General features: G+C 49.0%; 1 protein-coding gene across 1 annotated transcript in view; it reads left to right on the top strand.

The window, feature by feature from the left end:
• Positions 1-18,668, top strand: part of LPGAT1 (lysophosphatidylglycerol acyltransferase 1) — a 99,524-nt gene extending 80,856 nt beyond the window's left edge. The window contains exons 8-9 of the mRNA XM_068168763.1: positions 9,711-9,817; positions 17,806-18,668. Of these exons, the coding sequence (XP_068024864.1) occupies positions 9,711-9,817; positions 17,806-17,942 (244 nt within the window). The 3' untranslated portion in view covers positions 17,943-18,668. The remainder of the gene's footprint in view (positions 1-9,710; positions 9,818-17,805) is intronic.
• The last annotated feature ends 6,287 nt before the right edge of the window (positions 18,669-24,955 follow it).

Raw genomic sequence — 24,955 nt, forward strand, 5'->3', positions numbered from 1 at the left:
TTTCAGTATCTGAAGGGGGCCTCCATGAAGGCTGGGGAGGGACTTCTCAGGATGTCAGGTAGTGATAGGACTAGGGGGAATGGGATGAAGCTGGAGGTGGGGAGATTCAGGCTGGATGTGAGGAGGAAGTTCTTCCCCCTGAGAGTGGTGAAGCCCTGGAATGGGTTGTCCAGGGAGGTGGTTGGGGCCGGGTCCCTGGAGGTGTTTAAGCCCAGGCTGGCTGAGGCTCTGGGCAGCCTGATGTAGTGTGGGGTGTCCCTGCCCATGGCAGGGGGGTTGGAACTAGATGATCCTTGTGGTCCCTTTCAACCCTGACTGATACTATGACACTACTATGATACTATGACTTAAACTTCTCCGCATCCAGAAGGTGCCCATCACATCACAGCATTTGGGCTAAAAATGCAAGACCTAATGAGCAGAGTAAGGTGATCTGGGGAAAAAAAAATATCAGGTGATGTAATGGCCTGAAGAGAATCCAACAGGAAAACTTCTGTATAAGCAATAGAAAAGGATGATGCAACGTGAGCAGATTCACATATCCACAGGGCTCAGCTGCTCTCTGCCATGGATAAATAGATACTTTAAGGAAAACAGAGAAGTATTTTTAAAGCTACACAGAAGTATCCAAAACTAAACTTTCTCAACACCAGTGAAGGTGAAACCCCCCAAGCTACAGCTCTAATTCCAGATGCATTAAAAAGGCTTAGCATACCATAGCTGGATGGTATGCTAAATCTGGCAAAATGATACAGAAGCAGCATGACTTCTCCTGGATAGAATTGTTCCCAGTAGTCACAGGGGAGAGTCATAGAAGGACCTGAGAGTAGTTGGAGATCAAATCAAATACAGTGTATGCAAGGCAGGGAACACTGGGGAAGGAAAAAGGACCAGCAGCTGCATGTACACTAGCACAGCCTCCAAGGTTAGCTATTATTACTCTGGTAAGTGATCCTGAAATCACTGTGGGGAATCCAGGATGTCAGTCAACTCATACCCTAGTTAGAGCAGAGGCAGAAAAGGCACAGGCTGAAGTAACAAGATACCAGGGTAAGGCTTTTGAGTAAGGAGACACTGAGCAGTTGAAGACTCATCAGGCTGGGAGGGCAAGAGGAGCAGCTAAGGCAGGATCTGCAAATGCTGTCTGTAAAAATCACAGGTCATGGAGAGCGTCACTGAGGAATGATTCATCCCCTGCTGGCAGGACATGGGAAACAGGGGCAAGGCATGCGGTGGAGAGCTCAGTGCAAGCGAAAAGGGAAACGATCCTGGCGACACCCTCATGAGCACTCACACACTGTGTCACCCTGGGAAACAGTACAAGCCTAAATAGCAGCAGGTTAAAAATGACATTTGACAAGCTCATGAAGGCCAGGCCCACCAGCACCTACCAAAAGAGCCATGCAGATGTGGGACTTGCTCAGCACGTGTTGCAGGGTGGTGTGCAGGCTGCCTTCCTGCGCCTGCCGGCACCGTCGAGAGACTTCGTTAAACTCGTCTCTAAGAATGTCGTTTACCTGGACCTGAGCAAAGCCTTCGACACTGTCCCACACCACATCCTGGTCTCCAAACTGGTGACACATGGGTTTGATGGGTGGACCACTAGATGGATAAGGAACTGGCTTGATGGCCGCACCCAAAGAGTGGCTGTCAATGGCTCCATGTCCCAGTGGAGGCCAGTGACAAGCAGAGTCCCTCAGGGATCAGTCCTGGGACCTGTCTTATTCAACATCTTTGTGGGTGACATGGACAGTGGCATTGAGTGCACCCTCAGCAAGTTTGCTGATGACACCAAGCTGTGTGGTGCAGCAGACAGCTGGAGGGAAGGGAGGCCATCCAGAGCGACCTTGGCAGGCTGGAGAGGTGGGCACAAGCCAACCTCATGAAGTTCAATAAGAGAAAGTGCAGGGTCCTGCATCTGGGTGGAGGCAATCCCAGGCACAAATGCAGGCTGGGCAGTGACTGGCTGGAAAGTAGCCCTGAAGAGAGAGACTTGGGGGTGCTGGTGGACAAAAAGCTCAACATGAGCTCTCAGTGTGCACTTGCAGCCCGCAAAGCCAATCAGATCCTGGGCTGCATCAGGAGAAGTGTGGCCAGCAGGTCGAGGGAGGTGATTCTCCCCCTCTGCTCAGCTCTGGTGAGACCCCACCTGGAGTACTGCCTCCAGGTCTGGAGCCCCTATTACAAGAGGGATGTGGAGGTGCTGGAACGTGTCCAGAGAAGGGTCACAAGGATGATCAGAGGGCTGGAGCACCTCTCCTGTGAGGACAGACTGAAGGAGTTGGGGCTGTTCAGTCTGGAGAAGAGAAGGCTCCGAGGTGACCTAATTGTGGCCTTCCAGTATCTGAAGGGGGCCTACAGGGAGGCTGGGGAAGGACTTCTCAGGATCTCAGGTAGTGATAGGACTAGGGGGAATGGAATGAAGCTGGAGGTGGGGAGATTCAGGCTAGATGTGAGGAGGAAGTTCTTCCCCATGAGAGTGGTGAAACCCTGGAATGGGTTGTCCAGGGAGGTGGTCGAGGCCCTGTCCCTGGGGGTGTTTAAGACCAGGCTGGATGAGGCTCTGTCCAGCCTGATGTAGTGTGGGGTGTCCCTGCCCATGGCAGGGGGGTTGGAACTAGATGATCCTTGTGGTCCCTTCCAACCCTGAATGAAACTATGAAACTATGAATTGCTGCTCTGCGTCCCATTAAAGTCCTCAACCCAGAAGAGAAGTGCCTGAAATAGGTATGCCAGTTGAAGAATTACCAGGACTGGAATATTAGCCAAAGCTCCAGTTAAAATCAAACCTCTCAGTTCTCATTTCAGAGCTATTTCACCCAGCTCCCTGCCTTCAGAGGCACGCCACGGCAGTAGTTTCCATGGAGTGGGGTGGGGTGGAGTGGAGTGGGGTGGAGTGGAATGGAATGGAATGGAATGGAATGGAATGGAATGGAATGGAATGGAATGGAATAGAATAGAATAGAATAGAATAGAATAGAATAGAATAGAATAGAATAGAATAGAATAGAATAGAATAGAATAGAATAGAATAGACCAGGTTGGAAGAGACCTTTGAGATCATCGAGTCCAACCTATCACCCAACACCATCTAATCAACTAAACCATGGCACCAAGCACCCCATCCATTCTCTTCCTAAACACCTCCAGTGATGGTGACTCCACCACCTCCCTGGGCAGCACATTCCAATGGCCAATATCTCTTTCTGGGAAGAATTTCTTCCTCACATCCGGCCTAAACCTCCCCTGGTGCAGCTTGGGACTGTGTCCTCTTGTTCTGGTGCTGGTTGCCTGGGAGAAGAGACCAACCCCCACCTAGCTACAACCTCCCTTCAGGTGTTTTAGTGGCATTCCTGATGCTGGATACCCAAATTTGGGGTAGAGCCAGGATGATGCTTGTTCTGTGACCACACTGACACCTGTTTACATATCTCATTGAATAGAGATACATCTTTCCACACTAGACCAGGTAGATTTTGCATTTGATGGTTGGGCATGATACTGCTCCAGTCAGAGCAGTGGCTGTATGCCATTGTATTGGATTATCTCTAGAAGGTGTAACAGTAGACTTTCTCAGTTGCCTTTCCTGAACCCAGTCTCTTCAGTGAGGATGTTCTTTTAAAGCTGAGATGCTAGCTGAGCCATTTGGTAGGCAGAGAACAATTATATTGGCAGCATGTTTGGAATAAATACAGGGGGGGTTATCTTCATCTGATCTAGTATAGGAAGGACTTGTTTCCAGAGTTTAAAGAGGGTTTTTTTTTAACTTTTCATATCTAATTTAGTGCAGTCATTAATAAGAATGCTCTGCTTGTAATGGTTGTTCTGGATAATCTGTGTGCCAGGTGCACTTTGGCCACAACAACCCCAGGCAGTGCTACAGGCTGGGGTCAGAGTGGCTGGAGAGCTGCCAAGCAGGAAGGGACCTGGGAGTACTGGTTGATAGTAGGCTGAACATGAGCCAGCAGTGTGCACAGATGGCCAAGCAGGCCAATGGCATCCTGGCCTGCATCAGGAACAGTGTGGCCAGCAGGAGCGGGGAGGTCATTGTGACCTGTGCTCCGCACTGGTTAGGCCACAACTTGAGTCCTGTGTCCAGTTCTGGGGCTCTCAGTTTAGGAAAGATGTTGAGTTGATGGAAGGTGTCCAGAGAAGGGCAACAAAGTTGGGGAGGGGTCTGGAGCACAGCCCTGTGAGGAGAGACTGAGGGAGTTTGGATTGTTTAGCCTGGAGAAGAGGAGGCTCAGGGGAGACCTTCTTGCTCTCTCCCAACTCCCTGAAGGGAGGTTGTAGCCAGGAGGGGGTTGGTCTCTTCTCCCAGGCAAGCAGCACCAGAACAAGAGGACACAGTCTCAAGCTGTGGCAGGGGAGGTTTAGGTTGGATGTTAGGAAGAAGTTCTTCCCAGAGAGAGAGAGAGAGAGTGCCCTTTGGAATGTGCTGCCCAGGGAGGTGGTAGAGTCACTATATTCTATTCCATTCCATTCCATTCCATTCCATTCCATTCCATTCCATTCCATTCCATTCCATTCCATTCCATTCCATTCCATTCCATTCCATTCCATTCCATTCCATGTTTGAGAATGCTTGTAAATAATGTAGTACTCACTCTTGCTCAGTTGTTCAGCTAGCACAGCATTTTGGGGAAATCAGTTGGTTTCCACTCTGCATTAATGCATTCATTCACACTGAGTATAACACTGATTGCTGACACAAGTTCCAAGAAGGAGAGTTTATATCCAGAGCTTCAGGTGTCCTGGTGCTGTATTGATTCATACAAGAGCCTGGGTGGATTCAGGCAGGAAAGTGGTGTTCTGTGTTCCATTAGCCTCTCACAGTGTTGGTATCACTTATGCTGCTGTGCTCCTCCATTGAACTCATAAATTGCTTCTGATGAGTATCTCGTACAACCCTGCAATGCTGTTGTCAGACTGGAAGGCATGTTCATGGAAAAACACCAGCCTTAACCAGGTTATTGAGCTGTTACCTACTAGGTAACTGAGACATGAAGGTGGAGCTGAAGAATTTCTGGCCCTTACAATGTATCACAGTATCACCAAGGTTGGAAGAGACCTCAAAGATCATCAAGTCTAACCTGTCACCACAGGCCTCAGGACTAGACCGTGGCACCAAGTGCCACATCCAATCCCCTCTGAAACACCTCCAGGGATGGGGACTCCACCACCTCCCTGGGCAGCACATTCCAATGATGAATGACTCCCTCAGTGAAGAACTTTCTCCTCACCTCCAGCCTAAACATCCCCTGGTGCAGCTTGAGACTGTGTCCTCTTGTTCTGGTACTGGTTGCCTGGAAGAAGAGACCAACCCCCTCCTGGCTACAACCTCCCTTCAGGGAGTTGTAGAGGGCAATAAGGTCTCCCCTGAGCCTCCTCCTCTCCAGGCTAAACAACCTCAGCTCCCTCAGCCTCTCCTCACAGGGCTGTGCTCAAGGCCTCTCCCCAGCCTTGTTGCCCTTCTCTGGACACATTCAAGTGTCTCAATGCCCTTCCTAAACTGAGGGGCCCAGAACTGGACACAGGACTCAAGGTGTGGCCTACCCAGTGCTGAGTACAGGGCACAATGACTTCCCTGCTCCTGCTGGCCACACTATTCTTGATGCAGGCCAGGATGCCATTGGCCTGCTTGGCCACCTGGGCACACTGCTGGCTCATGTTCAGCTGCTGTCAATCAGCACCCCCAGGTCCCTCTCTGTTTGGCAGCTCTAAACTGTGTAAGCTGTGTCTGAAGCCAGGTGATCTTAGCCTCTTGGTCTGAGCCCACACACACGTTCTGTTAGTTCTGAGCCATCTTCAGACTTGTGTAAGCAAGCATCTGCCCTTCAGGAGCACACCCTGAAACACAATATTCAGTTGCTGAGTCTTTATCTGTCCACAGCAGATAGAAGAGAGTTAAAAATAGTGCTTGGCAGCTCAGTTGTGTTTGGGGACAGAGAGCAAGGCTCATAACAAGTTGCTTCTACGTGGCTTCATTTTAATCTGCCGTAAAACATCTGGGCTTCAAGATAAAACATTTCTTTGTTGTCTTTGTCATTGTTCTTAATGTCCGTGCTGGGGACTTGACTGGACCACCAGCTGTTTCATTATATTTGTCTTTGGCCAAAGACTTTTCTTCAGGCTGTATTTTACCTAAGAGTTGCTGATTTCTGATTATTGAGACTGCCTTTCCTAGAGCCCAGGGAGCTCTGCAGTGTGAGAGATGTAGGTAGAATTGCTCCAAAGGTTGCAGAAGCAGCTTCAGTTCATGTTGGTGCCATAGCTGGTAAATAAAGTTGTTCTATCTCCTCATTTATTATCTTCACATACCTCTTGGCCCTATTTTTGGGCAGATGTATCTAGCCACTGGGGGTGTTGTGTTCAAGCTGAGCATACTGATGCTTGTATCACAGAATCACCAAGGTTGGAAGAGACCTCCAAAGATCATCGAGTTCAGCCTGTCACCACAGACCTCATGACTAACCCATGGCACCAAGTGCCACATCCAATCCCCTCTTGATTGTTTAGCCTGGAGAAGAGGAGGATCAGGGCAGACCTTACTGCTGTCTACAACTACCTGAAGGGAGGTTGTAGCCAGGTGAGGATTGGTCTCTTCTCCCAAGCAACCAGCACCAGAACAAGAGGACACAGTCTCAAGCTGCACCAGGGGAAGTTTAGGCTGGAGGTGAGGAGAAAGTTCTTCACTGGGAGAGTTGTTAGCCATTGGATTGTGCTGCCCAGGGAGGTGGTGCAGTCAGCATATGAGAGTGTAACTTGGGAGTTGTGGGTGCCTTACAACTCAGGATAATGATTCTGTGATATTGAAGTTATCTCTGTATCCTGAGGAGACATTAATTTGATCATTAGAGTGAGCATTGCTGCTCTTCTCTTCCACTCACAGTTTATTTTTTTGAGTGTCAGTCTGAAAGGAGGGGAGGTGCCAATGGCAACAAAGACAGTGAAGATGTTGAAAGCAGTAACAGCAACAAAAGCAGTCTTCAGAAGTGTCTTATTTCTGTAGTCTGACATTCCCACATCTGCTCAGACACTGCCCACTTGATTGTGGTGTTATTTCAAATTGTTTTCAGTGTCATCGATCACGACTCTTGGAAGCAAACTCAAAAGCCCAGTAATGAAAATAGAAGCATGGTATAACTGACAGGGTAAATGGGAGCTAGGATGAAAAGAGAACCAACACTAAAGTACACCTTGAGTCCTGTGTCCAGCTCTGGGCACCTCAGTTTCAGAAGAACATTGAGACACTTGAACGTGTCCAGAGAAGGGCAACAAGGCTGGGGAGGGGTTTGGAGCACTGCCCTGTGAGGAGAGGCTGAGGGAGCTGGGGTTGCTTAGCCTGGAGAAGAGGAGGCTCAGGGGTGACCTCATTACTCTCTACAACTACCTGAAGGGAAGTTGTAGCCAGGTGGGGGTTGGTCTCTTCTCTCAAGCAAGCAGCACCAGAACAAGGGGACACAGTCTCAAGCTGTGCCAGGGAAAGTTTAGGCTGGAGGTGAGGAGAAAGTTCTTCCCAGAGAGAGTCATTTGTCCTTGGAATGTGCTGCCCAGGGAGGTGGTGGAGTCCCCATCCCTGGAGGTGTTCAAGAGAGGATTGGATGTGGCACTTGGTGCCGTGGTCTAGTCATGAGGTCTGTGGTGACAGGCTGGACTTGATGATCTTTGAGGTGTTTTCCAACCTTATTGATTCTATGATGATTTAAAGGTTGTACATCTCAGAGGATGAGTTTTTCAGGGTAGCTTGGTACACAAGTCTCTTTTGCAGTGACCTCCAAGTGAAACACAACAGATATGTAAGGTTTTGTATATATCAAAAGGCACTTGGCATCCCTCAAGGAGGTTTAGGCTGGATGTTAGGAAGAAGATCTTCATAGAAGGAGTGGTTTGCCATTGGAATGTGCTGCCCAGGGAGGTGGCGGAGTCCCCATCCCTGGAGGTGTTTAGGAAGAGCCTGGATGGGGTGCTTGGTGCCATGATTTAGTTGATTAGATGGTGTTGGGTGATAGGTTTGAGTTGATGATCTCAGAGGTCTTTTCCAACCTGGTTAATTCTATCCTATTCCTATTCCTATTCCTATTCCTATTCCTATTCCTATTCCTATTCCTATTCCTATTCCTATTCCTATTCTGTTATCCTATTCTGTTATCCTATTCTGTTATTCTATTCTGTTATTCTATTCTGTTATTCTATTCTATTCTATTCTATTCTATTCTATTCTATTCTATTCTATTCTATTCTATTCTATTCTATTCTATTCTATTCTATTCTATTCTATTCTATTCCTACAAGTCCTGAAATGCTGTTTTGAAAAAGCCAACCCAACAACCAAGCAGTGAGATACAATCAGTTATTTGGGGGGGGGGATGTCTGTGAATTCTGCCCCAGGTACCTGATTTTCTGAGCAGGCCTGAGATTCAGTGCAGAAATACCAAAAGATATTGGTCATCCTTCCACTGGGGCTTTAAAAATAGAGCAGCACTCTCTGAGTGCCCTCAGTTACACAGTCACTTTTCAGTGTCAAACCTGCCCTAGAAAGATTTCAGACAAAGCTGCTGGTATCCTCCAAAGGGCACAAAGGACCCATTTGCTAGGATACAGAAGAGCTGTTGGTACTTGGTGATGTCATTAAGTGGTTTCTGCCTGTTGAAGAATTGCTGCTTCAGAATTGTGGCTGAACCTTTCCAGTCCTTTTTTTTTTGTCCCTTTCTGTTGCAGTGCATGAACTTTGTTGATTCTTGGTCTGGGAGTTTTTTCAGGGTAGCAGTATGGTGTGCTGGGATTCTATTTTAGAAACAAGCAAACAAGCAAAAAGCAAACACAAAAACCACCCAGCAACTTTGATGTTTTTATCAGATGCTGCAGTACAACATCAGACAGAAGCTGTAATGCCTTTGCCTTCCCTGTGCATTGCTGGTGACATGCAGTATTCCAGTTCTGTGGCCAAGAAGGCCAATGGCATCCTGGCCTGCATCAGCAATAGTGTGGCCAGCAGGAGCAGGGAAGTCATTCTGCCCTGTGCTCAGCACTGGTTAGGCCACAGCTTGAGTCCTGTGTCCAGTTCTGGGCCCCTCAGTTTAAGAAGGACATTGAGACACTTGGAAGGTGTCCAGAGAAGGGCAACAAGGCTGGGGAGAGGCCTTGAGCACAGCCCTGTGAGGAGAGGCTGAGGGAGCTGGGGTTGCTTAGCCTGGAGAAGAGGAGGCTCGGGGGTGACCTTCTTGCTCTCTACAACTACCTGAAGGGAGGTTGTAGCCAGGAGGGTGTTGGTCTCTGCTCCCAGGCAAGCAGCACCAGAACAAGAGGACACAGTCTCAAGCTGTGCCAGGGGATGTTTAGGCTGGAGGTGAGGAGAAAGTTCCTCACAGAGAAAGTAATTGGCCATTGGAATGTGCTGCCCAGGGAGGTGGTGGAGTCCCCATCCCTGGAGGTGTTCAAGAGGGGATTGGATGTGGCACTTGGTGCCATGGTTTAGTTAGTCATGAGGTGTTGGGTGATAGGTTGGACTTGATGATCTCTGAGGTCCTTTCCAACCTTATTGATTCTGTGATTCTAATATTTGCCATCTGTGTATCAGAGAGAGTCAACACTGCACTAGAGCTATGCTGCACTCTGGTTCTCTGTGTTCTGGGGCAGGAGGGAAGAGCTTTGTTCATCACATACAGAATGTATTTCTGAAGTTTGATTTGTATTTGTTTCCCTGGTAGGATTTTCCCTGTTAAAGATGTACCTGCAGAGCCTGAGGCTCTTACACACTGGCTGTATCAACGATTCATTGAGAAGGAAGATCTTTTGACACACTTCTATGAAACAGGTAGGATGGTGTCTAGCAGAGAGAGCTGTGCTTTGCTCATCTCTTTTCTTACCAGGATCTCAAATGGGTGTAAGAGTGCATATATGTTCTTAACATGAATGCAGCAGATAATAATTATTTAGACTAGAATAAACCAAACCAGGTTGGAAGAGACCTTCAAGATCATCATGTCCAACCCGTCAACCAATCCAACCCACCCAAACAGCTAACCCATGGCACCAAGCACCCCATCAAGTCTCCTCCTGAACACCTCCAATGACGGCGACTCCACCACCTCCCCAGGCAGCCCATTCCAATGGGCAATCACTCTCTCTGTATAGAACTTCTTCCTAATATCCAACCTGAACCTCCCCTGGAACAGCCTGAGACTGTGTCCTCTTGTTCTGGTGATGCTTGCCTGGGAGAAGAGACCAACATCTGCATGTCTACAACCTCCCTTCAGGTAGTTGTAGAGAGTGATAAGGTCACCCCTGAGTCTCCTCTTCTCCAAGCTAAGCAACCCCAGCTCCCTCAGCCTCTCCTCACAGGGCTGTGTTCCAAACCCCTCACCAACTTTGTTGCTCTTCTCTGGACTCGTTCCAGCAAGTCAACCTCCTTCCTAAACTGAGGGGCCCAGAACTGGACACAGGACTCGAGGTGTGGCCTAACCAGTGCAGTGTACAGGGGCACAATGACCTCCCTGCTCCTGCTGGCCACACTGTTCCTGATGCAGGCCAGGATGCCATTGGCTCTCCTGGCTGCCTGGGCACACTGCTGGCTCATGTTCAGCCTGCCATCGACCACTACCCCCAGGTCCCTCTCTGCCTGGCTGCTCTCAGCCACTCTGACCCCAGCCTGCAGCACTGCATGGGGTTGCTGTGGCCAATGTGCAGAACCTGGCACTTGGATGTGTTCAATCTCCTGCCCTTGGACTCTGCCCATCTGTCCAGCCTGTCGAGGTCCCTCTGCAGAGCCTCTCTACCCTCCAGCAGATCAACTCCTGCCCCCAGCTTGGTGTCACCTGCAAATTTACTGATGATGGACTCAGTGCCCTCATCCAGATCATCAATAAAGATGTTAAAGAGCACAGGGCCCAGCACTGATCCTTGGGGCACACCACTAGTGACTAATTTCATGTGGCAGAAAAGTATGACTGAAAAATTATCTAGGAAAGGAACATTCCCCAGAAAGCATTAGCACAGGGTAGTGTTTGGAAGCTGGCTCATTCAAAACTGTACAAGGAGCAGAAGAAAAGACATCTAGAATAGGGGAATATAAGGAAGCTCTCTGAGCAGCAAGAGACCTGGTTAGATAAGCTAAAGCTCAATTAGGATTAAATCTAGCCAGGGAGATCAAAGGCAATGTCAAAAGTTTCTACAGGTACATTGATGGTAAAAGGAAGACTAGGAAAGGTGTGGGCCCCCTCAGAAAGGAAATGGCAGAGCTGCTCACACGTGTGTGGAGAAGGATGAGGTTCTCAATGATTTCTTTACCTCAGTTTTCCTTGGTAAGGGCTCCAGCCACACTCCTGAGATCACAGAAGATAATGGCAGGGGCTGGAAGAAGGAACTGCCCATTGTGAGTGAAGATCAGGTTGTGACCACCTGAAGAACTTGAGAGTATTCAAGTCCATGGGACCTGATGGGATACACCCAGGGGTGCTGAGGGAGCTGCCAGAGGAGGTCACTAAACCACTCTCTATTATATTCCAAAAGTCCTGGCAGGCTGGGGAGGTCCCCACTGGCTGGGGAAGGGGAAACAACTCCCATTTTCAAGAAGGGAAAGAGGAATGACCCAGGGAACTAGAGGCCAGGCAGGCTCACCTCTGTGCCCAGTGAGATCATGGAGCAGATCCCCCTGGAGGCACTGCTGAGGCAGAAGAATAATGACGAGTTGATTTGGTGCAACCAACTTGGCTTCACCAAGGGCAAATCCTGCCTGACCAACCTGGTGGCCTTCTATGGCAAGGTCACAGCATGACTAGGCAAGGGGAGAGCAGCTGATGTCATTTATCTGGACCTGAGCAAAGCCTTTGACACTGCCCCACATGACATCCTGATCTCCAAACTGATAAAGTATAGGTTTGATGGAGCACTCAGTGGATGAAGAACTGGCTTGATGGCTGCACCCAAAGAGTGGCTGAAGTGGAAGAAGTTCTTCCCAGAAAGAGAGATTGGCCATTGGAATGTGCTGCCCAGGGAGGTGGTGGAGTTACCATCACTGCAGGCGTTTAGGAAGAGGCACTTGGTGCCATGGTTTAGTTGTTTAGATGGTGTTGGGTGATAGGTTGGACTTGATGATCTCTCAGGTCTTTTCCAACCTGGTTAATTCTATTCTGTTCTTTAAGAACTGAGGCAAAATCCTAAATAGTAGGTATTTAATAGATAAATAAACAAATAATGCTGAAACAGCCCTAAGTCTTGAAAACACAGCAGCTGGAGTATGTAACATGTCAATACAGAGCTGGCTCTTGAGCAGCTCCAGGGATTCCCCTCACAGTAAGCCTAAGGGAGGTTGTAGCCAGGTGGGGGTTGGTCTCTTCTCCCAGGCAACCAGCACCAGAACAAGAGGACACAGTCTCAAGCTGTGCCAGGGGAAGTTTAGGCTGGAGGTGAGGAGAAAGTTCTTCACAGAGAGAGAGATTTGCCATTGGAATGTGCTGCCCAGGGAGGTGGTGGAGTCCCTATCTCTGGAGGTGTTCAAGAGGGGATTGGATGTGGCACTTGGTGCCATGGTTTAGTTAGTCATGAGGTGTTGGGTGATAGGTTGGACTTGATGATCTCTGAGGTCTTTCCCAACCTTATTGATTCTATGATTCTAAGGTACTGAGGATCACTTCTATCTTAATACACTTTCAGCCTTAATAAACTTAGAGCATTAGTCACAGTTCTGAATGGATATTGGCACATGTGACTTAAGAGATCAGGCAAATACTTTGAAGTTATAGCTGGAGCAGTGTTCCCTCAACATTTCCTTTCCATCTAGTTGCTACTTAAGTGTGTCTTGTGCCAAAGTAAAAAAGAGAAGCCAGTGAGGAAAGCAAGCAGTTTCAATTTGCAAGGGAGTTTTGTCAAGCATAGGCTGAGTAGGAAGGTGAAACAGGTGAAACAAGGCAGCTTTTTTATGAAGAAAAGTTATTTCTTCATCAGCAAGTCTCACAGACCTTCAGGTGGGGAAAAACTCTTAGGCCTCTCAAATCAACCAACTGGACCTGATTGGACAGCTAAGGGAGGGACTTCTTAGGGTGTCAGGTGGTGGCAGGACTGGGGGGAATGGAAAAAAATAGAAATGGGAGGATTCAGGTTGGATGTTAGGAAGAAGTTCTTCCCCATGAGGGTGGTGAGAGACTGGCACAGGTTGCCCAGGGAGGTGGTGGAAGCCTTATGCCTGGAGGTGTTTGCAGCCAGGCTGGATGTGGCTGTGAGCAACCTGCTGCAGTGTGAGGTGTCCCTGCCCATGGCAATGGGGCTGGAACTGGCTGATCCTGGAGGTCCCTTCCAACCCTGACAATTGTATGATTGCTAGGTGCTCCCACCTCCCCAAATTATCTCAGAGCAGCCTCTGCACCAGAGGGAAGGGAAATAACCATCTGGCTGGAGCACCTCTCCTATGAGGACAGACTGAGGGAGTTAGGGCTATTCAGTCTGCAGAAGAGAAGGCTCTGAGGTGACCTCATTGTGGCCTTCCAGTATCTGAAGGGGGCTACAGGAAAGCTGAGGAGGGACTTTTTAGGCTGTTAGGTAATGATAGGACTGGGGGGAATGAAACAAAACCAGAAATGAGTAGATTGAGATTGGATGTTAGGAAGACGTTGTTCCCCATGAGGGTGGTGAGAGACTGGCACAGGTTGCCTGGGGAGGTGGTGGAAGCCTCAACCCTGGAGGTTTTTGCAGCCAGGCTGGATGTGGCTGTGAGCAACCTGCTGTAGTGTGAGGTGTCCCTGCCCATGGCAGGGGGGTTGGAACTGGCTGAGCCTTGAGGTCCCTTCCAACCCTAACAATTCTATGATTCTATGAACCCCTTTTGTGAATCTGTTTAAAACTACACCTGTAGTCAGTAGAAGCTAAAGAGTTCTTGTTATCAAGACATTATTTCACAGTTGCTATTAAAGTAAGTCATACCCCCCCAAAAAAAAATCTCACTAGACCAGAATTTCAGAGAGTATAATGAATATAATCAGTTTTAGTCACTGAAATTCATCTCCAAAGTGGGATAATTGCTTATAATTTGCCAATGTAATCAGGGTGAATTAATAAGACATATTTTAAATGCAAATGCTATGGTGTAGGACCTTATTAGGCATAAATTAGCATAATTTAAAGTTACTACCATTTATGCCAGTTGAGAACTTACTTGCAGTGCTTTTGTTTACTTGCTGCAGAAGAGCTGGTAAGAGTTTTTTGGAAACCCTCTGGAAAAGTCCTGGGGCTTAATGTGAGGGGAATCCCTGGAGCTGCTCAAGAGCCAGCTCTGTATTGACATGTTACATACTCCAGCTGCTGTGTTTTTAAGACTTAGGGCTCTTTCAGCATTATTTGTTTATTGATCTATTAAATACCTACTGTTTAGGATTTTGTCTCAGTTCTTAAAGAACAGAATAGAATTAACCAGGTTGGAAAAGACCTGAGAGATCATCGAGTCCAACCTATCACCCAACACCATCTGATAAACTAAACCATGGCACCAAGTGCCACATCCAGGCTCTTCCTAAACACCTCCAGGGATGGTGACTCCACCACCTCCCTGGGCAGCACATTCCAATGGACAATCACTCTCTCTGTGAAGAACTTTCTCCTCACCTCCAGCCTAAACTTCTCCTGGCACAGCTTGAGTCTGTGTCCTCTTGTTCTGGTACTGGGTGCCTGGGAGAAGAGACCAACCCCCTCCTGGCTACAACCTCCCTTCAGGTAGTTGTAGAGAGCAATAAGGTCTCCCCTGAGTCTCCTCTTCTCCAGGCTAAGCAACCCCAGCTCCCTCAGCCTCTCCTCACAGGGCTGTGCTCCAAACCCCTCCCCAGTTTTGTTGCCCTTCTCTGGACACCTTCCAGCAACTCAACCTCCTTCCTACACTGAGGGGCCCAGAACTGGACACAGTACTCAAGGTGTGGCCTGACCAATGCAGTGTACAGGGGCAGAATGACCTCCCTGCTCCTGCTGGCCACACTGTTCCTGATGCAGGCCAGGATGTCACTGGCCTTCTTGGCCACCTGGGCACACTGCAGGCTCATGTTCAGCCACTTGTCAGTCAGTACCCCCCCCAGGTCCCTCTCTGCCTGGCTGCTCTCCAGCCACTCTGATCCCAGCCTGTAGCACTGCATGGGGTTGTTGTGGCCAATGTGCAGAACCTGGCACTTGGATGTGTTCAGTCTCCTGGCCTTGGACTCTGCCCATCTGTCCAGCCTGTCAAGGTCCCTCTGCAGAGCCTCTCAACCCTCCAGCAGATCAACTCCTGCCCCCAGCTTGGTGTCATCTGCAAATTTACTGATGATGGACTCAATTCCCTCATCCAGATCATCAATAAAGATATTGAACAGGATGTGGCCCAGCACTGATCCCTGGGCCACACCACTGGTGCCTGGCTGCCAGCTGGCTGTGGCACCATTCACCACCACTCTCTGGGCTCAGCCTCCAGCCAGTTCCTAACCCAGCTCAGAGTGCTGCTGTCCAAGCCATGGGCTGACAGCTTGGCCAGGAGTTTGCTGTGGGGGATGGTGGCAAAGGCCTTGCTGAAGTCCAGGCAGACTACATCCACAGTCTGCCCCACATCCACCAGGCAGTCACCTGGGCATAGAAGGAGATCAGGTTGGTCAGGCAGGACCTGCCCTACCTACATCCATGCTGGCTGGGCCTGAGCCCTTGGCCATCCTGTAAGTGCTGTGTGATTGCAACACAGGCTGACAGCTTGGCCAGGAGTTTGCTGTGGGGGACAAATGTTCCAACATGTGCAGCTGCTGTTGAAAATAAAAGTGGTGCATGTTTGTATTTTCCAGAGGAGCCTTGAGAACGTGTGTGTATTGCTGCCCCACAGTACACCAAATGAGATCCAAGGAGCTGCCAGGTTTAATATGGACCCCATTAAATTTGATTGTACAGATGTTAATACAACTCTCAAAAATAACACAGGAGACAGCTGAGGGTTGGATCTCCTGCAAAATGCTGAACACAATAGGCATAGCTGCTCTTAAGGAATGCTTTGAAGCTTATGCTTATCCAAATGAAATGAAAATTGCTCCCAAGGGTTTGGGGTGTTTTGTTTTCTTGAAGATAACTGATAAATGCTGGAGAAGCTTTGGAAAGTTGAGCAGAGCCATACCAAAGTAACCAAGCCAGGCTGTCAGCCCCTGGCTTGGACAGCAGCACTCTGCTGGGTTAGAACTGGCTGGAGGCTGAGCCCAGAGAGTGGTGGTGAATGGTGCCACAGCCAGCTGGCAGTCAGGCACCAGTGGTGTCCCCAAGGGATCAGTGCTGGGCCCCAGCCTGTTCAGTATCTTGATGACATGGACAAGGGGATTGAGTCCATCATCAGTAAATTTGCAGGTGACACCAAGCTGGGAGCAGGAGTTGATCTGTTATAGGGTAGGAGAGCTCTGCACAGGGACCTTGACAGGCTGGGACAGATGGGCAGAGTCCAACAGGATGGCATTCAACAAGTCCAAGTGCCAGGGGCTGCACTTTTGCCACAACAACCCCATGCAGTGCTACAGGCTGGGGTCAGAGTGGCCGAGAGCAGCCAAGCAGAGAGGGACCTGGGGGTAGGGGTGGACAGCAGTTGAATATGAGCCAGCAGTGTGCCCAGGTGGCCAAGAAGGCCAAGGACATCCTGGCCTGCGTCAGGAATAGTGTGGCCAGCAGGGAGGTCATTGTGCCCTGTACTCAGCACTGGTTAGGCCGCACCTTGAGTCCTGGTGTCCAGTTCTGGGCCCCTCAGTTTAAGGAAGATGTTGAGTTGCTGGAAGGTGTCCAGAGAAGGGCAACAAAGCTGGGGAGGGATCTGGAGCACAGCCCTGTGAGGAGAGGCTGAGGGAGCTGGGGTTGTTTAGCCTGGAGAAGAGGAGACTCAGGGGAGACCTTCTTGCTCTGTACAACTCTCTGAAGGGAGGTTGTAGCCAGGAGGGGATTGGTCTCTTCTCCCAGGCAACCAGCACCAGAACAACGAGGACACAGTCTGAGGCTGTGCCAGGGGAGGTTTAGGCTGGAGGTGAGGAAGAAATTCTTCCCAGAGGCACTTAGTGCCATGGTTTAATTGATTGGATGGTGTTGGCTGATAGGTTGGACTTGATGAACTCAATGCATTCGGTAATTCTCTGATCTCTAAGGTCTTTTACAATCTAGTTAGTTTTCTCTTCTCCTCTTCTCCTCTTCTCCTTCCCTTCTTCTCTTCTCTTCTCTTCTCTTCTCTTCTTCTCTTCTCTTCTCTTCTCTTCTCTTCTCTTCTCTTCTCTTCTCTTCTCTTCTCTTCTCTTCTCTTCTTCTCTTCTCTTCTCTTCTCTTCTTCTCTTCTCTTCTCTTCTCTTCCCTTCCCTTCCCTTCCCTTCCCTTCCCTCCTTCCCTTCCCTTCCCTTCCTTCCCTTCCCTTCCCTTCCCTTCCCTTCCTTCCCTTCCCTTCCCTTCCCTTCCCTTCCCTTCCCTTCCCTTCCCTTCCCTTCCCTTCCCTTCCCTTCCCTTCCCTTCCCTTCCCTTCCCTTCCCTTCCCTTCCCTTCCCTTCCCTTCCCCTTCCCTTCCCTTCCCTTCCCCTTCCCTTCCCTTCCCTTCCCTTCCCCTCCCCCTCCCCTCCCCCTTCCCTCCCCTCTCCTTCCCTCCCCTCCCCTCCCCTCCCTTCCTCTCCCCTCCTCTCCTCTCCCTTTCCCCCTTCCCTCTTCCCTTCCCCTTTCCCTTCCCCTTCCCTCTTCCCTCTTCCCTCTTCCCCTCTCTCTTCCCCTTCCCTTCTCCTTCTGTTCTGTTTTATTCTCTTGTCTCTTCTGTCATTGTTGCTGCAGAGGGATTCAATGTGTTTTCTCTTCTTTTTCCAGGGGCTTTTCCCCCGGTGCAGGGTCAGGCCAAGGCCATTTCTCGGGAGATGACGCTCAGTAACCTGTGGCTGGTAGCCATCCAGTCGCTGGCGTTCCTCTCGGGCGGTATGTGGTACTGCATCCTGCGCTATTTTTAACCATTGCCTGTTTTAAAAAGCGGACTGGGACCTGAGGACACAGTGGGAGCCCGGGCTCTGGCAGGCAAGGATCACGTTGTGTGTGCAAATGTGAATGTTCAAGAGGAAAGGAAAATACCGGACAGACTCGTGCTCCTCTTTGGGGACGCTCTCAGCTCCACTGAAGGTGAAGCTCGGTGCCCCGGTGCCCTGGTGATGTATTCCTTTGAGGATGGTCTGTATTTTTGAAGCTGTATTCTCTCACCCACACTTAAGCCAGCTCAGCATTTGGACAAAAGGTGCAATTGTATAACCACCCTGGAAGAATGTCCGTGACGAGAAACGTTTCTGCCGCCACGAGTATCTCTTGGCCTTGTAGTTAGAGCTCAGAACCTTCAGCTCCTTGTCTCCTCAGTAGTCTGTGAAGCGTTGGTGTGGTAGAGATTCCTCATTTGCACAACTTGTGCTTTGCTGCAGCTCATTGTGCCGGAGCCAGCGATCCTCGACGGAGCTGGTGGCAGCATCTCTGTGGCTCCGCAGTCAGCAGTCCTTGTATTAGACACATGGATCTAAACCCGAGACCCAGATAAGCTCCAGCATCAGGTGTGTCTTGTGAGGAATCAGCCCTCCAGAAAACCATTGCAGCATCATAGTGTGATTAAAAGCTGTCCCCATTTGGTGACCCAGCCCCTCCCTGCCGTGGTCTCACCATCAGCTGAATTCTGTGTGCTCTACCGGTTGTCTCCTGTTAGGGGAGGAAGCTTGGGAAACATGAAGTCACTGGGGTTTCTGATCCCTTTTTGTTCAGAATGCATCTCAGTGGTCATTATCACTTTGCAAAATGCACTTTTATAGGTGGAAATTCAGTGAAGGAAAGACCTAAACCTTGGGGAACAGGGGAAAGCTTTGTGTGTCATGTGTTGGAAGTCAGAGCAATTCCAGCTGTTCCTGAAGGTCTGCTGCTGGTGCTGCTGGTGATTTTTAGCCACCTTTGTCTTTTGTACACTGCAATCCAACCAAGGTGACCTTGGAGTGGTTTATAGAGGCCTTTATCTCCCCTGCTAGTTGCAGCAGCAGTGCTAAATATACTTGTGGGAGAACTTAAATAACTCAATGCCAACCATCTCACTGTTTTTCCTAAGGAATAACAGAGGAAAAACTAATTTCTTACAGAGAAAAGGCAAAGAGCAAACACAGAAGCTCTGATAAAGACTCAGTAACTCCTTGGAGGGCAGCATTAATTGGCTCACCACCATGCTAAAATCTTACTGGAGGAAGGATGAGTTGAATTTAAAGGCAGGCTGGGACAGAAGACACTTTCAAATGTGGGCACAGGATACTTTTGAGAGGCAGTTGATGATGTACAGCCTTACTTCTGGCAGATCTGGCTGGCATTGAACACAATGTGATTATGCACAGATTTGAGAGAGCTGTTCCTAAAATACAACTAATCTCTCTAAATACAAGCAGGATAGCCAGAACTTCAGATGCTGGCATGCTGCCTTTTGCAGAGCAATTTCACTGAGAACAAAGTGAGCCCTCAGTAGTTTTGGCTCTGAGTTAGCAATATTGATCTCCCTTCTCTCTCCCTCTCCTGCTACATGAATCACAGTGGGTAATGTGTGGAATACAAAACCTAGGCAGTGTTCCCTTCAGGGGGGGTGTAGTGAGGAGCATTGTATCAAAACATGAGGCAATGCCAATTCCCCTGACTTAGTGGAAAAACACCTAGGAAAATACGCCTTCCCTGGCCCCCCAAAAGCAGTGGGTTCATTTCAGAGTAGCTCAGCGTGGATGGCTGTAAAACAACACCCCCTGGACTGAGTTCCCTCGTGGGCTCAGGAGAGCCACTGCAGCTGGAAGGCCAAGGACAGTGTTTGCCCACAGCCTCATGGTTTAGGTAAGAAACTGTTTGTAAATCCCATCTCTTTACCCACAGTCACACACTTGAGTTCTGCTGCAACACAAAATGCATGTAACAGTGTGCCCTGATGAGGAGCCAGGCTTCAAAGTTGTTGTTTTTTTCCTTCTGCTGCTCTTGCTACAGTGCAGCTGATGGAGTGAATGTACTCAATCTGCCATTTCACAGGAGAGGGTTGTGGCAGCCCAGCACCAGTCCCGTGGAGGTGGGTTTTGTCTGCTGCCCATGGGTGCAAATTGCCTCTCAAAAGTGCAAAATGCAGCTGGCAAGCTTCTTATTTCTGTCCTCCACCAGGTGGTTTGATCCCAGTTGCAGAGATGCCCATAGTACAGCTGGGTTTATTTTGAGCTAGCACAGCCAGCCATGATATAAAAAGGGAAGTTTGTATAAGCAGCTTGCACAGCAGTAACTCACATCCAGAGCTTGCTCTTTATAGACCCTGTGAACTCCACACATTGCTTTCTCAAATGCAGTTTGGTTTGTTGGGTTTTTCCTTGGTTGTTTTCTTTCTTTTCCCAGTGTGGATTGCAGTCCACACTGCCTCTGTGTGTGTGTGAGTGTGTGTGTGTGTGTGTGTGTGTGTGCACATACTGCCTACAGAAATCAGCACTGCACAATGATGTCTGAGAGAATCGTTTGGTTCACCTGGTCCTGTTCATTTTCTGTTTGTTCAGCAGTCCCTGGCTGTCCACAGACATTTGTTTTCAAGCACTGACTGTTGTTTGGGTAAGGTGAATACACAGTGTTAGGTCTTGGGCTTCTTTCCTGCCTGCACTGGGAAAATGTGAAGAGCACCTGATGTTGTGTCTCCCTGTGGCTGAGTTGCAGTAGATGGCAGCGGAATGAAGCTGTGGTTGAGGAACTCCAAAGTACCCTCCCAGCATGAACTCAGGATGCTGCTTCATGAAAGAGAGGGGAGTGGATGCAAGCTTTTCTGTTAAGGAAAGAAAACAAATCCCAACCATGAAATGGATGCAATAGGTAGGAAATTCTGTGCTAAAAATACCATGCTGGTGGTGAAGCCTGGGTGGAGCTTAGCATGCCAGCTGCAGTTTGGTTTTGCCCTCTGGCAGCTGGCCAGCGCTGCAGAGCTGGAGGGCATTTGGCTGCCCTGTCCCCTGGGCTTCCTCCTCTGAAGGCTTCAAAATGCATTTGATAGACAGAGTTCTGTTGCCGAGCTGTGCAGTGGATCACAAAGTGATTGGTTAGCATAACCTCACATCTGTGTTAGGGGGAATGTGATGGAAGGATTTATAACAGGGAGAGAAGGAAAAACTCGCAGGGAAAGAACACACCAAGGGAGAGCTTTTGCAGGCAGCAGGGATAGTGTGGCAGCAGAAGTGCGCTGCAGATACAGATGGGGTTGCACACAAAACATCTGCACCTTCCTGTGTGTAATTGCTCATAGACAGGTTGTTAGTAGCCAAAGGCCTAATGGTTTAGCACTGCTGAACTCCATCCTGTGAGGAGTTTCTGCCCGTTCACAGCCAGGTGTTTTCTTCAGCGCCCTCTGGGGAGCCGCCTGCCTCCCAGCTGCTGTCCCGGGTTACTGCCGTGGTGTGTCTTGCTGGAGGGACTTGGGTTTTAAGCTGCCCTCCCCGAATTTTGAGCAGCAACATTTCAACTGGGAAATGGAAAGATTCCTTCTCTCTTTTTCACCCTCTGCATCAAACCCAAGCTGTATCCACTTGTAGTGAAAACACCAGGATCACTGTGGTACTGTCCATTGCTCACTTGTTGTGCAAACGATGTAGCTTCCGTTGTCTGACACTGCCATGAAATGCTGTTAACTTTTTTCACCTGTTTGTACAAGATGATACAGATACCAATCACTGTGTGTGAGACAGGATTCAGCTGCTCCACTTTGCCTTGACGTAGAATTTCTGGGACCAAAGGTACTTAAAACTGGGATTTGTGGATCCTGCGGCTGGGGTCGGGTGCATTCTCCTCATGAGTCAGCTGGGGACTGATGCAATCACACAAAGCAATGATACCCCTGGGACACTGTATTGCTTGGAAATAATGGAGCCATATGAAATAAAAGGTTATTTTGCAAAACTGCATAGTTGCCAGTTTTTACACACCTTCTTTTCAAGGCAGCACAACTGGGAAGAGCAAGATGGAAAGGTGCTGGAGAGAAAGATGTCTGCAGGCATCATGAGCGCTGCAGGCCGCTTGGGTTTTTCCCTCTGCAACAGCTGTAGGCTCCCTGGCTGTGACACAAAAGAAGTCTTTACAAGGATTCTATGCATTTAAAGTTAGGCCTTTCAGCATTGGATAATGAAGTGATTAGTCAGTGAACCACTGTCCTGTTAAGATTCCCCTCCAACAAGGGTGTCCATTTGGTGTGATGAAGGTTAGGGGATTCGGTAGTTAATTTCACCTCCACTGTTGTTCTTCCCTCCTGTTCAGCAGCGCTGTTGTTTCGTGTGATGAAATGGATGCAGAAGCCTGTAGAGGCTCAGTGGCTTTGCCAGGAGCTGGTCCTCTTTGGGAGTGTTTTACCAAATTCATTTCATTGGGGTTTGAATGAAATCTTTCCAGCAGCCAAGATGTCTTTCAGAAGCGTGGATACCAGCAGGAGCATTTCTCTGCAGAGCTTCCTAGCTGTCCTTTTCCTCTTGTGTGTGTCAAAAATAAAGTTGGCTTTGTTTGGTTTTCCCCAAGATTATTTCCTGTGCTTCAGATCCTCAGTAGATGAGATCCTTTTGATTGTATTTATTGTGTTTATGTCTACTGGAGGACAGAATCGCTGTGGTGCTGGCCATAAACACAACAGGCAGCAGCACTTTGCTTCGCTGTGCAGCGGCAGTGTTAATTTGTGACAGGTAGTGTTGCTTCTTGGAGCTCTCATCAGGAAGGACACCAAGACAAGTGTGTTTCTGTGCCAGAAGTGGTAAGGAGAGAAGTGGAGCTGTAGCATGGAGGTGGGAAAGCAGCTTCTGCAGCCCTCACTCACGTCAGCATCTGCTGGAAGCTGCCAGCACGTAGGCCATGGAGTTTCTCCACAGGTCGCTGCGCAGCAATGAGTCCTCTTAAAGTCTGAGGGCACACCAAGAGCAGATCCTGGGACCCCACTGAGCCTGGGCTGCCATCAGCCTGGAACTGCACAGATTCAACTGGTTTGCAAGCAAGGCTGTAATCACTTCACCAAATTGAGCAAGGCAAAGCAATATCAAGTGGAACAGCACCGTTCACTCCGTGGTCCTGGCACCTCTCACCGACAGCAGCTCTTAGCTCCCTGTCCCCTGTCGTGTTTACTGCTGCTGTGCAACACAGCCACATGCAAGAGAGGAAGGAGGAGCTGCTGGGGCGTGGTTAACACATCTTGCACAGTTCCCAGGGCAGCACCGTGGTTGTAGTCACCTCTACCTCTCTGCTGCCCTTCTGGGTTTTGCCTTGTTTTCCTGTGTGGTGCGTTTCTGTGGTGGGGGTGGGGAGGGGGATTGGGGAGAGGGAGGGAGAAAGTGGGTGGGAGAAGTTGAAACCTGAATGTGGAGAGACTGGTGGAAGACCCAGTGCTGAGCAGCTGCGTTCTCCCTCTGACAAAGCCATTCTTTTTAGTCCCTGCCTGCTTTGAAATGGTTTAAAAAACTCCTTCCTGCTGGAAAGAAACAAATCAATAAATAAATGTATTTTTCAAGCCCAACCCCAGCCCTCTTTTGGCTACAAGAATGTCAGCTGTATGAACTGTGACCATATCATGACATGCTGATCAGACACAAATAAATTCTTACTTCTCAGGACTCCTACCTTGTATTTTTACTGTCTAGTAGCTGGCACAGATTGTCTGAGGGGATGTGCTGCATTTTTACATGTCTCCAATTCCAGCTGAGGCAGCAAACTAGAAAAGGGATGTGAATGTCCTGTGTGCTCACTCGGGGGTACAAAGAAATGCCCCTTCTTGATTGTAAAATTCATCCTATAAACTCTCCTGCAAGGCTTGCTGCAGGTTAGCTCAGGACACAGGAGAATCGCTGCAGGTAGGTTCCATATCATAGAATCAGTCAGGGTTGGAAGGGACCACAAGGATCATCTAGTTCCAACCCCCACCTCCAGCTTCATTCCATTCCCCCTAGTCCTACCCCTCCCTGACACCCTGAGCAGTCCCTCCCCAGCCTTCCTGTAGGCCCCCTTCAGATACTGGAAGGCCACAATTAGGTCACCTCGGAGAGGCTGAGGGAGCTGGGGTTCCTTAGCCTGGAGAAGAGGAAGATCAGGGGAGATCTTGCTCTCTACAAGTACTTGAAGGGAGGTTGTATCCAGATGGGGGTTGGTCTCTTCTCCCAGGCAACCAGCACCAGAACAAGAGGACACAGTCTCAAGCTGTGCCAGGAGAAGTTTAGGCTGGAGGCAAGGGGAAAGTTCTTCACAGAGAGAGTAATTGTCCATTGGAATGTGCTGCCCAGGGAGGTGGTGGAGTCACCATCACTGGAGGTGTTTAGGAAGAGCCTGGATGAGGCACTTGGTGCCATGGTTTAGTTGATTAGATGGTGTTGGGTGATAGGTTGGACTTGATGATCTCAAAGGTCTTTTCTAACCTGGTTTATTCTTATTCCTATTCCTATCCTATCCTATCCTATCCTATCCTATCCTATCCTATCCTATCCTATCCTATCCTATCCTATCCTATTCTATCCTATCCTATCCTATCCTATTCTATTCTATTCTATTCTATTCTATTCTATTCTATTCTATTCCATTCCATTCCATTCCATTCCATTCCATTCCATTCCATTCCATTCCATTCCATTCCATTCCATTCCATTCCACACACTTGGATGAAGAAAGTAGACTCCCTGTTTACCTTCTGAGCTCTCTTTCCATTTTCAGCCTTCTCCACTGCACAGTAAAATTCGATGATCTCCGAGGTCTACTCCAACCTGGTTAATTCTACTCTGTCCTCCTCCTGGGAACAAAAGGCTATTTTAGTGTCTTTACATAGCTAGAGTCTGTTAGTACTGAAACATTCCCATGTGCCCTTAGGTTCTCTGGGGAATGAGGAGAAGGTCTTCTCCGTTAGTTGTCCTTTCTAGCATCAGTCTGGTCTTGTACCAGTTGGTTTAAGACTGAAGAGAAGCAGCAATACATCAGGAAATTGGAGCAGCTGGTG

This window comes from Melanerpes formicivorus, unplaced genomic scaffold (genome assembly GCF_026170545.1).
Source record: "Melanerpes formicivorus ecotype bairdi unplaced genomic scaffold, bMelFor1.0.p_v2 SCAF_157, whole genome shotgun sequence".
In the NCBI taxonomy this organism is placed as follows: Eukaryota; Metazoa; Chordata; class Aves; order Piciformes; family Picidae; genus Melanerpes; species Melanerpes formicivorus.